This window comes from Saccostrea cucullata, unplaced genomic scaffold (assembly GCF_032062105.1).
Source record: "Saccostrea cucullata isolate Sc308-1 unplaced genomic scaffold, CSIRO_AGI_Scuc_v1 ctg13339, whole genome shotgun sequence".
In the NCBI taxonomy this organism is placed as follows: domain Eukaryota; kingdom Metazoa; phylum Mollusca; class Bivalvia; order Ostreida; family Ostreidae; genus Saccostrea; species Saccostrea cuccullata.
In genome coordinates this window covers 1-17,448 of record NW_026920719.1, presented here as the reverse complement: position 1 = coordinate 17,448, position 17,448 = coordinate 1, and the positions used below count along the sequence as shown (strand labels likewise).

At 33.6% G+C, this 17,448-nt stretch overlaps 1 protein-coding gene across 1 annotated transcript; it reads left to right on the top strand.

The window, feature by feature from the left end:
- Nucleotides 1-589: 589 nt before the first annotated feature.
- LOC134256266 (uncharacterized) lies at nt 590-3,687 on the top strand (the record flags this gene model as incomplete). Its single annotated transcript, XM_062738926.1, has 7 exons — nt 590-1,192; nt 1,297-1,357; nt 1,636-2,017; nt 2,127-2,187; nt 2,530-2,661; nt 2,795-2,872; nt 3,325-3,687. Coding segments are annotated over 7 exons (1,392 nt in total), but the record flags the coding sequence as incomplete, so codon positions are not given.
- Between the last annotated feature and the right edge of the window lie 13,761 nt (nt 3,688-17,448).

Here is a 17,448-nt window from a genome sequence, read left to right as displayed (position 1 = left end):
ATTTGACCCCTTGGGGCAAAATCAAAATTCCGAACCCTTACTCCACATCTACATGACACCACTAATCATCCCACAAAAGATGATTAGGCTGCTAAGTAAAATGTAAGAGGAGTTCAGGGAAGATGGGGCTTTTTGCATAAAAAACGTCATTTTTCGACCCCCATTTGATCCCTCGGGGCAAAATCAAAATTCCGAAACCTTACTGCACATCTACATGACACCACCAATCATCCCCCAAAAGGTGATTAGGCTGCTGAGTAAAATGTAGAAGGAGTTCAGGGAAGACGGGACTTTTTGCACAAAAAACGTCATTTTTCGACCCCCATTTGACCCCCGGGGCAAAATCGAAATTCCGAAACCTTACTGCACATCTACATGACACCACCAACCATCTCTTAAAAGATGACTAAGCTACTGTGTAAAATGTAGGAGGAGTTCAGGGAAGAAAAGTGTGACAGACGGACGGACGGACGGACGGACATGAGTAACAACAATATACCCGAACTTTCTTTAGAAAGTGCGGGTATAACAAGAAAGTTCGGACAGTGAATACAGCAGTAGTGACAATATCCCACTGAAGTATTTTAAGGACAATAAAAACGCCACGACCCGTAGGAAAAAGGAACAGACATACAGACAACTGTTTGAAGGTGATTGTGATGATGAAGTGGAATATGACAGCGAGGAATCATACAAACCAAGCAAAAAGGATCAAAATTCCTCTGACTCCGAGTTTTCCCCTGAGGAAAGTAATGCGGAGAGTGATGTCTCAATGCAAGAGGAAGATCAACCTAAACGTCATAAGCGTGAAGGGAAAAGGAAAAGCAAGAAAAACAAAACCTTTGCAAAAAATCCTGGCACCGCTGTTACTAACAACGTAGAAAAAGCAAAAGAAAGAAGTTTGCAAGAATCAAAGCTTAATACCTTGATAGCAAATCATCACAAATCCAGGCTTGATAGGCTTCTGGAAGCAAACGGGATGCTGCGGGAAACAATTACATCTGATGGTAACTGCTTTTTCAATGCTGCATTGTTTCATCTTCCTTCAATAGAAGGGGTTTCAGAGCTGAGGCATTTACTTTGTGATCATATGATAGATAATGCAGGAGAATACACAGGATTTTTCTCCTCTCCAGCAACCCTGGATTCAGCAGAACAAGAGTTATGCCATGAAATCAGAAACTGCTCCTCGGTAATTAGATATTATTTTAAAATAACATTGAGGATACATGTGTTAGAATTATCTAATAGAATACGTTAATTAATTTTTTTTTATATGTTACATTTCTTTTTCAGGATGAAAAGAATTTGATCTATCAAGAAATTAGATCAACAACCAGTGATACATCTGAATTGAGTAAAATATTTTTATACATATATTACAGTTGAACTTTGATATTTCAATTCTCTAATACTCGTATCTCCAATACCATGAATATATCAAATGGATTATTGGGTCCCAACCCCTTTTTCTTTGACTACTTTACCCTGAAAATATGAATCCTCATATATCTCATGTTTTTTTTCTCTCAAGTTCTAGATAACAAGGTTTAAACATACATGTATATCCATTGATAGAGCAGATTATGTATTAAAATTATAATTATAGCTGTGAAATGATTTTAACTTTTGCAGGAGAAATGCACCTGAATGCCATTTCTTCAGTAACAAAACGTATTGTAACTGTACATTCTGAGGATGGAATAGCAAAATATTATCCCCGTGAGAATACCATAAGTGTGGCTCTGGCAGGCCTCCATATATCCTTGGCTTTTGTACCACTGAAGGGTGATAGTGGTAGGTCTTTTTTGCCAGTAGTTGATGGCTGTCTTGTGGGTAGAGGACAGAGATTTTTCAACAAATGTGGAGCTCTAGATTTTGAAATATGTCAGGGAGACTTTGGGGAGAAGATAGAGTGCTCTAAATGTGGTCGCAACTATCACAAACATTGTTTAGAAACAGAAGGGAAACCTCTTCATTGTGGATGCCACATTTTGATGCCTTACCATCTGAAGGAGTAATTAGAAAAATTACTGCATTAATTTTAGTAATTTAGGCATATTTTTCATTTTACCTTTTGTGATTTTTTTTTAAGAAATGAATAGATAATTCTGTTTTTTTTCTAGTAAAACATTCTATCAGGATGATAGCAGGGTGCATCAGTTGCTGAAACAAATAAATTTGCAGGTACTTTCATGTTAATATTAGCAGTCACGTGATCTCAAATTTGATGCAGGCAAATTGTTACAGATTCAACACCTTAGAACAATAATTGGCAATATGCATATGCAAATAGGAAAATAGCTCGGAAATAATCGGAAAATAGCTTTTCAGAGCTATGTTCATTGTTGATGTACCTGACTTATAATAAATATAATCTTATCTTATCTAGATCTAACTGATTTTGAAGAAATGTTTGACAAAATATAATTCAGAAAGCTAGACTATGAAGGATATGATCTGGGTGTAAACATTAATTATCAATTTTACATTCCATCAAAATTTACAATTTTTTTCCTGTTAAAAAAGGAACTGATAAAGGCAATAGAAAGTCAAAAACGACCATCTTTTCGAATGGAGATCTTCAGAAGCAAAAGCTTTAGAAGAAAACAAATACAGATGGAGAAGCAAAAGTCTCTTATGGTTTTGTCTGAGGAAATGGTAAATATTCAAATAGTGTCTTTTGTAACTAATTGTTGAAATAGTTTGCATGTAACAAACCTTGTATATTTGAATTTAATATTTATTTAAATACATGTAGCAAAAATTTATCTTTTAAATTTTTCTTTTTAAGATCCATTACCTTCAAAAGACTATACAGAGGTTAATACACTGCAGTGTAAATGATGCTCTAGATATATACATACCAGAGGTAAAAATGCAAAAACATGTAAATGACATTATTATGCATTACTTGGAAATATTAAAGGTCATACAAATTGATCAGTTCTTTCTTAATTTAGTTTGTATTAAAATTTAAACTACCACAAAAGTTGTGGCAACATTATTTAAAAATAAATACTGTATACAAGGTTATTTTCGCCCCGTTTAATTTTCGCCCCTTCACACTTGCAAACAATTTTGTCCCGTTTTAAATCTGCCCAATCATAGTTATATTAAAGAAATTATACTGTACTATATCCTTTCGCCCCGTTTTAAATTCGCCCAAATGAGGAAAGGGCGAAAATAAAACGGGGGCGAAAATTTCCCTGTATACAGTAATTTTATAATGCATTGTATTTTTAATATGGCTCATACATCTCTTTTTATTAAAAAGATTTTCAAATCACCTTTTTACTGAGATGAATTGATTTTAAATTGCAGATTTTAGTCCAGATAATTAAAAAACAAGAAAATGTTAATAGACTTGTTGCAGAATTAATGTTCCTTGAAATGTGAGCAATTCCCCTTCCTTGTCCCTGATGTGGAAACCAACTTAAAAACTGATGTAAAAGAGAAAGTATTTGAGCACAACAAAATCCTTTCTGAAAGGCATCAGAAACAGAAAATCCACACATTTCATACTGTGAAATGATCTCATATTTGATGTAGGTATAAGACAATGTCTGTATGAGTGTTAATCTACCTGTACCTGATGTGAAATGATATCATATTTGATGTAGGTATAGGACAATGTCTGTATGAATGTTTACCTACCTGTACCTGATGTGAAATGACTGTGCATTTGATGTACCGGTAGGTTTATGACAAGGTCTGTATGTGTGTTAACCTACTTGTACCTGATGTGAAATGACTGTGCATTTGATGTAGGTATAACAGGTCCAGTCCAAAGACTATTTCTACCTACGTAGCTATTAATAGCTACCTAGGTATTTAAAGCTACCAAAAGTAGCTATTTTTACCTACTTTATATAATTTCTGCATTTTGCGACCAAAAGACCAAACGGCGCAACATGGTAAATACCTTAGTTTTTGATATGGTCACACTAATGATGAATACGAGAAAAATTTTGCCAAAAAAATGATTACTTCCTAAATCGGCAATTTTACATTAGTTTCTATGTAAAATTGATAATATACGAAGTTTTCATTTTTTGGCCAATTTTTTGTCATATTCATCATCAGTGTGACTGTATCAAGAAATTGTGTGCTCACCATGTTGCGCCGTTCCTGCATTTGGCTACAAAATGCAAGTAAAGCAGAAAGTAGGTAAAAATAGCTACTTTGGGTAGCTTTAAATACCTACGTAGCTATTAATACCTACGTAGGTAGAAATAGTCTTTGGACTGGACCTGTATAAGACAATGTATGTAAGAGTGTTAACCTACCTGAACCTGATGTGAAATGATCTCATATTTGATATAGGTATAAGACAATGTCTGTATGAATGTTAACCTACCTGTACCTGATGTGAAATGACTGTGCATTTGATGTAGATTTATGACAAGGTCTGTATGAGTGTTAACCTACCTGTACCTGATGTGAAATGATATAATATTTGATGTAGGTTAATGACAATGTCTGTATGAATGTTAACCTACCTGTACCTGATGTGAAATGATATAATATTTGATGTAGGTTAATGACAATGTCTGTATGAATGTTAACCTACCTGTACCTGATGTGAAATGATATCATATTTGATGTAGGTATAGGACAATGTCTGTATGAGTGTTAACCTACCTGTACCTGATGTGAAATGACTGTGCATTTGATGTAGGTATAGGTCGATGTCTGTATGAGTATTAACCTACCTGTACCTGATGTGAAATGACTGCATTTGATGTAGGTTTATGACAATGTCTGTATGAGTGTTAACCTACCTGTACCTGATTCTTTTCTAACTCTAACACATTCTAGACTCCAAGTAAAGGTTAACCCACATCTACGTGATCTGAAATAAGTTGCTTATAACTCTAACACATTCTAGACTCCATGTAAAGGCTAACCTACATCTGCGTGATCTGAAATAAGTCGTTTCTAACTCTAACACATTCTAGACTCCATGTAAAGGCTAACCTACATCTGCGTGATCTGAAATAAGTCGTTTCTAACTCTTAACACATTTTAGACTCCATGTAAAGGTTAACCTGCCTCTACGTGATCTGAAATAAGTCGTTTCAAACTCTAACACATTCTAGACTCCATATAAAGGCTAACCTACATCTGCGTGATCTGAAATAAGTCGTTTCTAACTCTAACACATTCTAGACTACATATAAAGGCTAACCTACATCTGCGTGATCTGAAATAAGTCGTTTCTAACTCTAACACATTCTAGACTACATGTAAAGGCTAACCTACCTCTACGTGATCTGAAATAAGTCGTTTCTAACTCTGACACATTCTAGACTCCATGTAAAGGCAAACCTACCTCTGCGGCGTGACCTGAAATAAGTCGTTTCTAACTCTAACACATTCTAGACTCTATGTAAAGGCTAACCTACCTCTGCGTGATCTGAAATAAGTCGTTTCTAACTCTGACACATTCTATACTCCATGTAAAGGCTAACCTACCTCTATGTGATCTGAAATAAGTCATTTCTAACTCTAACACATTCTAGACTCCATGTAAAGGCTAACCTACCTCTGCGTGATCTGAAATAAGTCGTTTCTAACTCTAACACATTCTAGACTCCATGTAAAGGCTAACCTACCTCTACGTGATCTGAAATAAGTCGTTTCTAACTCTAACACATTCTAAACTCCATGTAAAGGCTAACCTACCTCTGCGTGATCTGAAATAAGTTGCTTATAACTCTAACACATTCTAGACTCCATGTAAAGGCTAACCTACCTCTACGTGATCTGAAATAAGTCGTCTTATCCCACTGATCATAATATCGACTGCACTTGTCCTGTAGATGCAGTTTTGCAAAACTCTTACATATAAATTATTTACTCTATGAAAAATTAAAAAATTTAAAATGCATGCTAGAAAACTATTTTATTAGCTTTAATTATCCTATGAATTTTATATATTGTCTATCTATTTGGGGCAACTGTACTCAAATACTTTAGGCTGGTTAACGGTTTAATTAGCTTTTATATTTACAGAAAAGCATTACTAATGTTCACAATACTTCATTGTAGGTCTCCCGATTGTATATGCATAATCTTTTTTGAATTTCAATGGTCTGGATCAGACACGTTGCGCTCAGAAACAAATTCCGAACTTCGATTACCAAAATATAAAATAAACGTATTTAAAAATTTCTTTACAATATCCAGGCGTTGTAATTTGTTAGGCGTTACCAGTTAGTATCAGGAAATCACAATCCCTTGCAATATTTAAAAGAAGTTTTGAAAATACTCTGCTTATGAACCGCAATTGTTCTATGTAATTTTTTTTTCTCTATATATATTTACTGAAATATTGAAATTTTATTTATTCTTTGTTACATACTGTTGGTATTTTTTTGTTTCATAATTGTGATTTGTACTTATTGTATACATTGTGAATCAGTTAATTATGAAGAAGACCCAAGGAAGACTAGTGCTTGCACTAATCGAGTAATCTTCTATAAATAAAGTATCATTATTATTATTATTAAATGGGTTGTCTTGAACTTAAACACATCGTATCCCCCTTTTCTGAATATCATGATATCCAATTCAATAAAATTATACGACCCACATACATGTACATTGTCTAATAGAACGAATAACAAAATCCGTTTTTTTATCGGAGAATTACCTTAGAAATAATTATTTTTAAACTAAATACAGAAATATCATTTTCCGTTTTTATCTTCAAAGTCCATTGATAATTCTTTGAAATCTTAAATAAGTATTAAGCTGTATTTCGTTTTGAAAATATTGAATCCTAAATATTCTGACCTATTTTGAGTGAAGAATCGTGCGTTTGCGTTAACAATCGTGTAAGACCGTGTAACGTGTAGAGTCGTGAACGTGAAAGATCGTTCGTGTAACAGGTTTAATCGTGCGGAATCGTGCGTGTAACGTGATCGTTCCTGTAAGTTGTCAACAATAACGTTCCAGCCACTGTATACATTTTAGAATACACTTCATTTCATCTGTATAGTGAAATACAAGTAAATTATATTCAACTCCTACAGTTCAGAATGTAGCTTTACACTGCAAGTCTTTCTCCCACTACTCTTATTAAGTATTTAGAATCTTTAGGTGCTCAAATTGAGAGGAAATATAAAATATGACTTTTCCTATACCTTAAACTGAAAGTATTATTTACAGCCGTTTTTAGCCAACTGCGCAATATGAATACATTACAAAGGTTTTCATACTTACATTTAAAACACTCTTAGTATAGAAAGACATTATCCCTTGCGTTGTGAGATAAATAAGTCGTTGTTGCAAGAGTCATCTCATTTTAAATGTGTACAATATTAATTATAAGTCATCAAAGTCCATCATCTTTGTAATTTAAGGTTTACACTTCTCGCATTCAGGTAAGTAGACAATTTTATTTCGTAATTTCAATTTCTAGGGAAGTTTTTTGATGTTGGTGGTGATTTTTTTATTTTTATATTTAATGCAAATATAGTCCTTTTGTGAGGTAAATACATGAATATCATCACTGAAAAGCATACATGTACCTGTTTAACTGGAAGTACCAGTTTTTCATATTGATTCATTGCAAATAAAAATAAATTTCATCAAATCTTTGTTTTACTGTGTGTGATTCTAAAATAGTAAATAGTCACTGACAAGTGACAGTCACCCCGAACCCGACTGTAGAATATTTATTATTCCCCTCTTGGGGTAGCAGTCATACTACATATGGGGTAACCCATGTCTATTCTTGTTTAAAATTGTAAATGATATAATATACCCGGTTATTTAAAATGTATTCTTTGCAAGTTCAAAAAAAGGTCAAGGTCACGTGGAGTTTCAAGGACCTTTGTAAATTACTTCATGACATACGTTGTTCAATTTCATACAGGATTATGGATGTCTTCATCAAACTAAAAGAAAATGGTTAAGCTGAATGTGCCGTATAGACCATGAAAAAAGGGTCTATACCGTTTTTGACTAAATTCTTCACTGCTGAATGATCCCAGGTTAAGTGCCGTGTACAGAACATTTTGCATCTCTCTTCCGGCAAATTGGCATCCCCATATGAGAGAAACACGCAATAAGGAAATCACGAATATTTTGCTGTACGAGTTACTAGGAATCCATATATTTTGATTCAAGTAAGGTGTACGTGGTTGAATCTGTTTTATGTCTCATTCTAATGTAAATCGATACCATTTAGCAGATTTCATTGTTTTATTAATTTGTTTCTTGTAGGAAAACCATACGAGACTTGACAGGACTAATATGAAGACTGTACTGTCCGTGTTCTAGACATCTGTAACAAAGAAAACACGTCTGCTCCGTTTAGTGCTTTAATTCAAAACTACATGACAATGATTACACAAATCGGCGTGACTGAATCTGTCAACATCAATTACTGAATTTGTATTTAACATAAAACATTCTGCTGGTATAGCAAATTCCTAAATGTGGGAAAACATTTAAATTTTATTTACTATTTTTAAGATATGAACATATCACAGATATTACAGAGACCAGGTTTGACCATCATTTAAGGGCACCTTTAGTCAAAAATAATTGTTCAATTAAAATATATATTTGGTTATTTAAAATCCAGTCCTGAAAAAATCACGTTTGTAAGATGTGTGGTTTAGCTGAAATTAATTAAAATGTCAAATGCTCGGTGAAATTAACCTCAGCTCGGCAGTTTCCGCTGTTATCGGCTGCATGACGTAAAGAATGTGAACAGATGCAGGGACAGCTTCAATGTTGTTATACTACATAGCATATAAATAAACATGTCCTGTGATACAGTGAAACAAAAAGGGGTAGAAGATGTGTAGCGGGTGGGTGTTCAAGTACACATTTAGATGGAGTGTCCCTGCACTATTTTCCATTTAAAAAGGAACCACATCTTGTACTAAAGTGGACTGCCTTTGTTCGGCGCGTCGATTTACCCAAATGGACCCAAATGGAACCCAAATGGACCCAAATGGAACCCAAATGGACCCAAATGGAAACTCAAATGGGCCCAAATGGAAATCAAATGGAATATTAAATATGTATTATTGTATTTAAATACTTATTTAAATGATGAAAATAAATAAACTTATAGTTACAAATGGATTTTTTAAACTTAATAATCTGTAATATTGTTTTTTGAAACATGAAGTTTTGGTAGTATTCCATATACCGACAAAATTATTTGGGGGTAGGGGCAGGTGGGGGGGGAAGACAGACTACTCGGCCCAACGACACCTCGGTGGGGGGGGGGCATGGCCTCCAACCCCCCCCCCCCCCCCCACACACACCTCCGTTCCTACGGCCATACAAAATATCAAATACTTCAGTTTTGTATTCAAGTATGTTCAATTATAGTTATAACAAATAGAATTAAATCGCATTTCTTAAAATACAATTGAAGAAAATAATGATATTATAATATTCTCAATTTGTTTTAATTTCATTATTTTCTATATTTTAACTAAGTAAACACTTGAAATACGATATAATATTTATAATTTATATTCCATTTGGGTCCATTTGATTTCCATTTGGGTCCATTTGAGTTTCCATTTGGGTCCATTTGGGTTCCATTTGGGTCCATTTGGGTTCCATTTGGGTCCATTTGGGTAAATCGACGCACCCCCTTTGTTAGACTTAAGAGAAAATGGCCTGAGGGCCCTACCAGATATTCCAGTCTTTGTGAATTACATTTCGATGACTCTTGTTATCCATTTGAGTATCAATTCAAAAAATCACAAGGAATTCCAGTGAAGAACAAAGTTCTAAATCCTGGGTCAGTACCAACAAAACATCACCCTAGTGTTTTAGGAAAACGTGATTTAAGTTCTATTGAGATGGAGAAATCCAATGAGAGAGAGAAAAATGAAAGGAAACGGATGAGAGGGTCATTTGTAAAACGAGAAAATTCTAGAGTAAGTAGATTTTACATTTTACACCTTAAACAAAGATGCTGTAAGTAAATGTTATTAGAATGTCTGGAAAATGTTTATACTGGTAATTCGTTACAAACTATTTTAAGAAGATATCTTAATGCAGATCATTGTAGGGAAAACAGAAGTTCAGAATAAATCTATACAAGAAACTGAAGCTAGAAAATCATCAGAAGATTCAAATTGCACAATGACTGACAATGTAAACAATGTAAGCTTGAAAATGAATAGAAATATACCATACCCTTTAAAAAATAATTAATATGTGAACGGAGTATGCATACATGTATGTCCTGTTCCACAGTCGTGTATATTGATTTAATTGAGACTTTTAGAAAGGTTCAGAAGGATTATCCAAATCAAAAGAAGCCTTCAGTCAGACAAAAAGTCATGGAATAAAAGAAGTAAATCTAGCCAAACGAAATCTGAAACATCTACCAAAGGTAAATTTAAGATGAACATTATCTGAGATTCAAGAGTTTCTTTTAATCTAATTTAAAAAAAAATAAATTGTGTAATGGAAGTTTTTTTTTCAATCAGGGACTCAAATAAATCCGTGCAATAGAAAAGAGAATGCACAACCTATGAATGATCAATTTCTAAGATACGAGGATGACATGCCACCAGAATCATCCAACCTTGAAACTTCTTCTGATTCTGAATATCAAGAACATCCTGCAAGTGATGATTCAAGGAGTATTCCTCTGAGGAAAATGAGTGAGTTTATAGGTTGTATTTCATATTTATTTATGCTGGGAAACTCTGCATGATCAACTTTCTTCAAAAAATTTTTTTTTTTCATTTGTTTGTCAGAAAACCGAATGCAAGAGAAGAAAGGAAATTCATTGTGTTTAAATCCCAGTTGATGAAGTTATTTCATACCTGTTCCAAATGCAAGTCTCCAGTTGTGGGGAAGATAAAACAAATAAAAGGATCATTCATTTCAGTTGAAGTGGAATGTATTCTTTGTAATTTAAAATCAACATGGAATAGTCAACCCTATATTGGGGAGGTACCTGCAGGAAACCTGCTGATATCAACATCAATTGTACTATCAGGGTCCATTCCAAGTAAAGCTGTCAGAATGTTTGAATTCATGAATGTTCAATCTCCAAAACTGTCAACATTTTACAATCATCAAAAGTGCTATATACATCCTGGAATTTTTCATATTTGGAAGAGTCTTATGTAGAATATGTGAAGCAACAAGGAAATCCACTGGGTGGAGATGGCCGAGCTGACAGCCTTGAACACTCTGCAAAATATGGGACTTATTCAGTGATAGATCTAGATGAGGGGCTAATTGTGCACATAGACCTTGTTCCGGTACTGTTGAGTGTTCATTACTGATACATGTATTCTTTTCGTATTTATGTAGTATCTTAATCATTTTATCCCATTTTTTCCTAATTGTTAAAATATATATGTATATATACATATATTGTAGTCAAATGAAGTCAAAAGTAGTTCCCACATGGAATTAGAAGGTTTGATTAGAACAATGGCTTCTTTTTGTGATGTTGAGGTAGAAATAGGCACATTAGTAACTGATCGTCATGTCCAAGTCAACAAGTGGGTTCGAGAGAACTTGCCCAAAACACGTAATGAATTTGATGTATGGCATGTAGCTAAAGGGGAGAAGAACTGAAAACATCCCCAAGAGGAAGCCGACAGCTGATGCTCAAAAAGTGGCATTCTCTTCGAAATCATCTTCAAAATGTACATGAAGGTCATGGAGAATTATACCCAAAATGCAGCCATGGAAATTTAGATGGACGGGAGAGAAAAAAAACATTGCTTCAAATCAAGTAAGGAGATACATGCATATCCTTGATTTATAACAAGTGGTAGAATTGTGTCAGAAGTTTTGTTTTTATTTTATCCTTATTTAGGCACAAAGGCATGTGAAAAGGTGCTGGAAATCATCCCTTCAAAACAATACAAAAAGATGTTCCAAAATTATCAACAGGACACCAGAATTCAGATCTAGAAGCTTATCATTCTGTTGTCAACCACTTTGCCCCTAAAATGTACCATGTTTCATACCAGGGGATGCTAAGCAGGTAATATATAAATTTTACATCAATGAAATTTAGGAAGTTATTAAAAGCTTGTTTATTAAATGCATAGCAATAAAATGCTTTACTACATTAAAGTTGTTCCAGACTAATCCTCTCTGCCTTGCATTTCATTGAAAATGGCAGAAAACCTCAAGACGAAACACAGGAGGGAAAAGCTAGGTACAAAATAACCTTTCCTAAATTTAAGAGAGGTGGTTTAACTGTGAGAGAAGTAAAATCACGAAGTACTTACGGTAAGACAACTTTAATTACATAATATTGATGCCATGTATGAATTTTATCAAACAAATTATTACATTATTAGGTCTTTCCACCTTTCTGTGGAAAGACCTATTGATTTCCTTCTGTTTCTTCTTTTCCATAATTATTATTTTTCCGCCGTGTGATTTTGAGTTTCAAGATATATCGCAAAGAATTATAGTCCATAAGAATGTACTCTGTAAAAGATTATTGCAGTTCACCTTGTGTAAATGAACCTTAACCCCTTTCGAAGTTATTGCCCCTTTCACAAGAAATGCTTGTTATCGCTACTCCTTCGAAACCGTAAACCGTAGAGGTATGAAACTTTCACCAATGTCTTCGACTAATTATGGGGACTCTTCAATCTATTCATTGCGAAAGCATTCGGTGAATCCTTCAATGAGTTATTGCCCCTGAAACTTTTTGAATTTTACAAATAATTAAAAAATTCAAAAAAAAGTCGTAGAGACATGGGACCAACTGCATAAGATTCATTGACCTTTGACCTTAAAATTCATGTAAAGGTCAAGGTCATTCCAAAAATGAGAAATTTAGCTCTTTTAATATCTCTTTTGGACACAGACTACCAATTATTTTGCTATACATTCCTTTATAATATAAAAAATATTTTAAAAAATTACACCGGCTCAACTTACCTGAAACTTGGCACAGAGTAAGACCATTTCAAGTCCAAAAATTTATCAAGTTCTCAGGAACATTCATAGTCTGCAAGTCCTTTTATGGCATCGCAAATAACCCCTACCCTGTGGGTTTTTTTTTCACTTTTTCTTCGGGGAAAGGGTCAATATGGGCCTCTTTACACCCTTCCTACTACGCACTCAAAAGCAAAATTTCCCATTATAATCATTTTTATAATTTTTTTCAGACCCTCTCCTTTCCATTTATGCCCAAAAATAACCCCATTCTACTCCATAAACACCCCAAAGAATTTTTAAGAAAAAACCTCTATTTTTAAACTGGAACTACTTGAGTGGTCAATGAAATAGGGGTAAAATTAGTAGTCTGTAACCTAATAAGGACACAAACCTTGTCTGATTTTGATGAAATTTGACATGCTGGTGTCTTTGGTTTATACAAAGTGGCCGATGAAGTTTCATTGAAATTGATGATCCTTAAACAGAGTTATGGTCCTTTAAATAATGTATAAACACCTTAAAGCAGAGGGTAAAATAAGCATTAGACACACAGATCTCAGATTTGAAATGCTCACAACTCACATATATTACAGTTATTTTCTTTTCTTATATTTTTGTAACCTAGATAAATATGTCCTACACAGATTTTTAGAAAAAAACATAAACAATCACTTTAATAAATATCTTAATTTTTTTTTCAAAAAATACCTACAAAAAGCATAAAATTCTTGAAAATATTAAAAATAAAAATATTTAGCACATTTAAATTTTAGCAAAACTCATATTAAAAAATTCTACAATGTTTAGGCTATGAAAAATCAGTATAAAAGCTATGGAAAAGAGATTAATACCTTTGTTATAATCAGATTATCCAACCTGGTCAATTCAGCCTCTGTCAGGAAGTGGTACTTACCACTCTAATTGGATTATCCCTGGTCATATTTAGACTTCTTTGATGGATATTTCTTGTAACAATATGCATGATTAGACAACAAATACCATAAATTCTATGAAGATTTGGATTTTATAATTCTGAATTTACAAAAAAAGGAATTTAAATATACATTTTACCTACATACATTCTTTAGGCTGCTGTAAAAAAGGGGAGGCAACTCTGCACTGTAAAGGTACCAAAGAACAAAACAATTAAAATGCATTTATACATACATTCAATTGTTTAACACAGAAAATACATACCATGCCTGTGTCACATATAATTAGTCCTGGAGTTGCTTGGAAGTTCACTATTAAGAACAGGAAGTGGGGGGGGGGGGTAGGGAAGGTTCTATTAAACTGGAGTACATAAATTCTGCCTGTCATGTGGAGCACAATTTATGCACAAAGTTTATCCAAATTCTCTAAAACACCTGTCTTTGTCAAAAAAAATGATGATTTTGTCTGATATGCGACCACCGACAATGATGTCCAAGATTCCACAAGAGTAGAAAAAGACAGTAGGACCAAACATCCATATGAAATGTTGAGCACCTTACTGACCTCCCCTGTCTTGGACAATCACAGATCAGTGCCAGCAATCAGACAGCAGATGTTCATTTCCAAAAGATGAAGGAAAAAAAAAAGAAAGTTTTAGAGAGTATATATCAATAAGCAACAGATGATGATGAACAGATGAAAACAGTATATAAAAAAGAAAACAAACAAAAATAATACAAACTATGAGTCAGTTGATTGTATACCTTTAACTTGGCTGCTTTTGACTGTAATATTGATGACAGCTGTATCTTGTTTTCTAATGCTCACTTTATCTGCTTCTGGTACAAAAATTGTTCACTTCTGACTTGCAACTGGTCTGAATTCTTTTAGTCACCCATCCTGGCTACAACTGCATGTATATGCAACTCCACAATCCTCTAAATATGAGCCACTAAAAAAATGAATTTAAAAGCATTTTAACTTCAGTTCACATTCATAATTAATAAGTTATTGTGTCAAATTAATAAGTAATTGGGACAACTATAATTAGCTAAAGTTTTGAGAAATTAGGCATTTCTTACCTACTAACAATAGTGTAATCTGAACAATCAAATGTTAAAAACATACCTTGGTTTTTGAACTCCATTTGACATGTAAGATAACAGGATAGGTGGGTAATGGGTTTTATGTTACCTACAACATTATATAAAGAATCAAAATTCATATTGCATAAATTCTTGACACACATCAATTGCACACATTATGTCATACCCTTTGACAACATGAGCAGGTGCCCCCTCCCTTTTTCAATTATTTAAATCCATTTAACTTCTCCAAAATATAATTTTATCCATTAATTTTTTCAACAATTAGCATAATTAGTTCCAAATTATCTGAAAAGTGCCAATAAACTGATTAACACGAGTTTTGACCTTTGACCTGATAGGACACACACTACCAATTATTTTGCTATACATTCCTTTATAATATAAAAAATATTTTAAAAAATTACACCGGCTCAACTTACCTGAAACTTGGCACAGAGTAAGACCATTTCAAGTCCAAAAATTTATCAAGTTCTCAGGAACATTCATAGTCTGCAAGTCCTTTTATGGCATCGCAAATAACCCCTACCCTGCTTTTTTCACTTTCTCTTCGGGGAAAGGGTAAATATGGGCCTCTTTACACCCTTCCTACTACGCACTTAAAAGCAAAATTTCCCATTATAATCATTTTTAGAATTTTTTTCAGACCCTCTCCTTTCCATTTATGCCCAAAAATAACCCCATTCTACTCCATAAACACCCCAAAGAATTTTTAAGAAAAAACCTCTATTTTTAAACTGGAACTACTTGAGTGGTCAATGAGATAGGGGTAAAATTAGTAGTCTGTAACCTAATATTTTGTCTTTTAACATATACTTAATGTCTATGCATCGTTAATATGTACTCTTACAACTCTTTCAAAGAGTTCATTCTTGTCCCCTAACATTAACCCTTTTAAAAGTTATTGCCCCTTGTGCGAAAAACCTTGTTATCGCTACTCCTCCAAAACTGTAGACCGTAGAGACACCAAACCTTCACTAATGTCTTAAGGGTCTAAAGGCCTAACTTCACTGTATAAGTTTGAAAGGATCTGATGACCCCTTATATGAGTTGTTGCCCTTTAACATCTATGTACCTACTATTAAACCTTATAACTTGAAAACTATGAGTCGTAGAAGCATGGCGTCAATTGCATTGTGACCCTTGACCTTGAATATTTTTTTGAAGATCAAAGGTCAAGGTCATATTTTTAAATATAAATCATTTTTTCTATGCTTTAAGACAATTTTGTTTTTTTTTCATGGAATTTAAGAAGAAGGTACGGTTTCAACACAAATTAAGCCCTATATTTTTCTAAAATATTAAAGTGTTATTAGAAATTAAAATTCATTATTTCTGAATCAAAGAAATTCTCTTCAGTAAGAATACACAAAAGGTTTTTCTCATATGATCTCCTAAATGCTAATTGTGACGTCATTAACCTGTGCATTTTCCCGTATTTTCTTATAAGTTGCAGAAGACATCAATTTCCAGTGGAATTTTCTTTCAGAAAACATACTCTGCCACCGTCGCCCGGAAAGATATTGAGATATGGGATTTTTCATAGCAATTTGCACAATATATCCAAAAAAAAAAGCGGGCGACGGTGGCAGACACTATTTTCTAAAGGAAAATTAGAAGAAAAACGAGTCACTTTGAAGCTTTTCTGCATTAAACTTAAAAATGTACCAAACTAATGACGTCATATTTTCAAGAAAGGCTCTGCTTCATGCCATATTCTTTAATGATTTATCATATTCATCTACTTGACTATTGTTAAAGCCAATTTCATAACTTTTTAAAAACATTAAATTTTTTGGGCTTAATAAAGCTCAAACCGTACCGTCTTCTTTAAGTAGTCAGATATAAAACAAATTTGTAATTCAAAGGAGGTGGAAAGACCTCTTATTGTTCTATGAACAATAAGTCTCCTAGTTAATATTTTCATTTCCATTTTTCTATTAAAGAATATGCATAAACAATAATGGACACAACCCTTAAAATTAGTGAAAAGGGAAAAATGAATAGTGAGATATGTGCCAAGATGACTGTAGTTCCTCCACCGCCATTGTGCCATGCGTATTCTCATCCTGTGAAAAAAGCAGCAGTATTGGAAAAATCTAGTAGGTTCAATAGCAAAATTAAACCCTGTGTGAGTTTCTCCAGGTTGAAGCGGGGAAATTTCTCTGATTTTTAGACTGCACAAGATGGTATGACTACTCTGACCTTCTTGCCAAATAGCCCCAACTCCAACGTACAAACTGCCTGTAAGCTGTGTATCTATATATGTTGTCTGAAATTCAATAAATATATGTAAATATATCAAAAAAAATGCCATTTTATATTATTAATAATTGAATTAATTATCAGTCTGAAAAGAAATGGATGATAGAATTGACTTCTTTGTTGATTCTTCAAGTTCCCTCAATATTGTTGTCGATATTAATAGTATGCAGTTCTCAGTACATGAATATCAAGACAAACTGTTCTAAACCCAGGATGATGTGTTATGCTT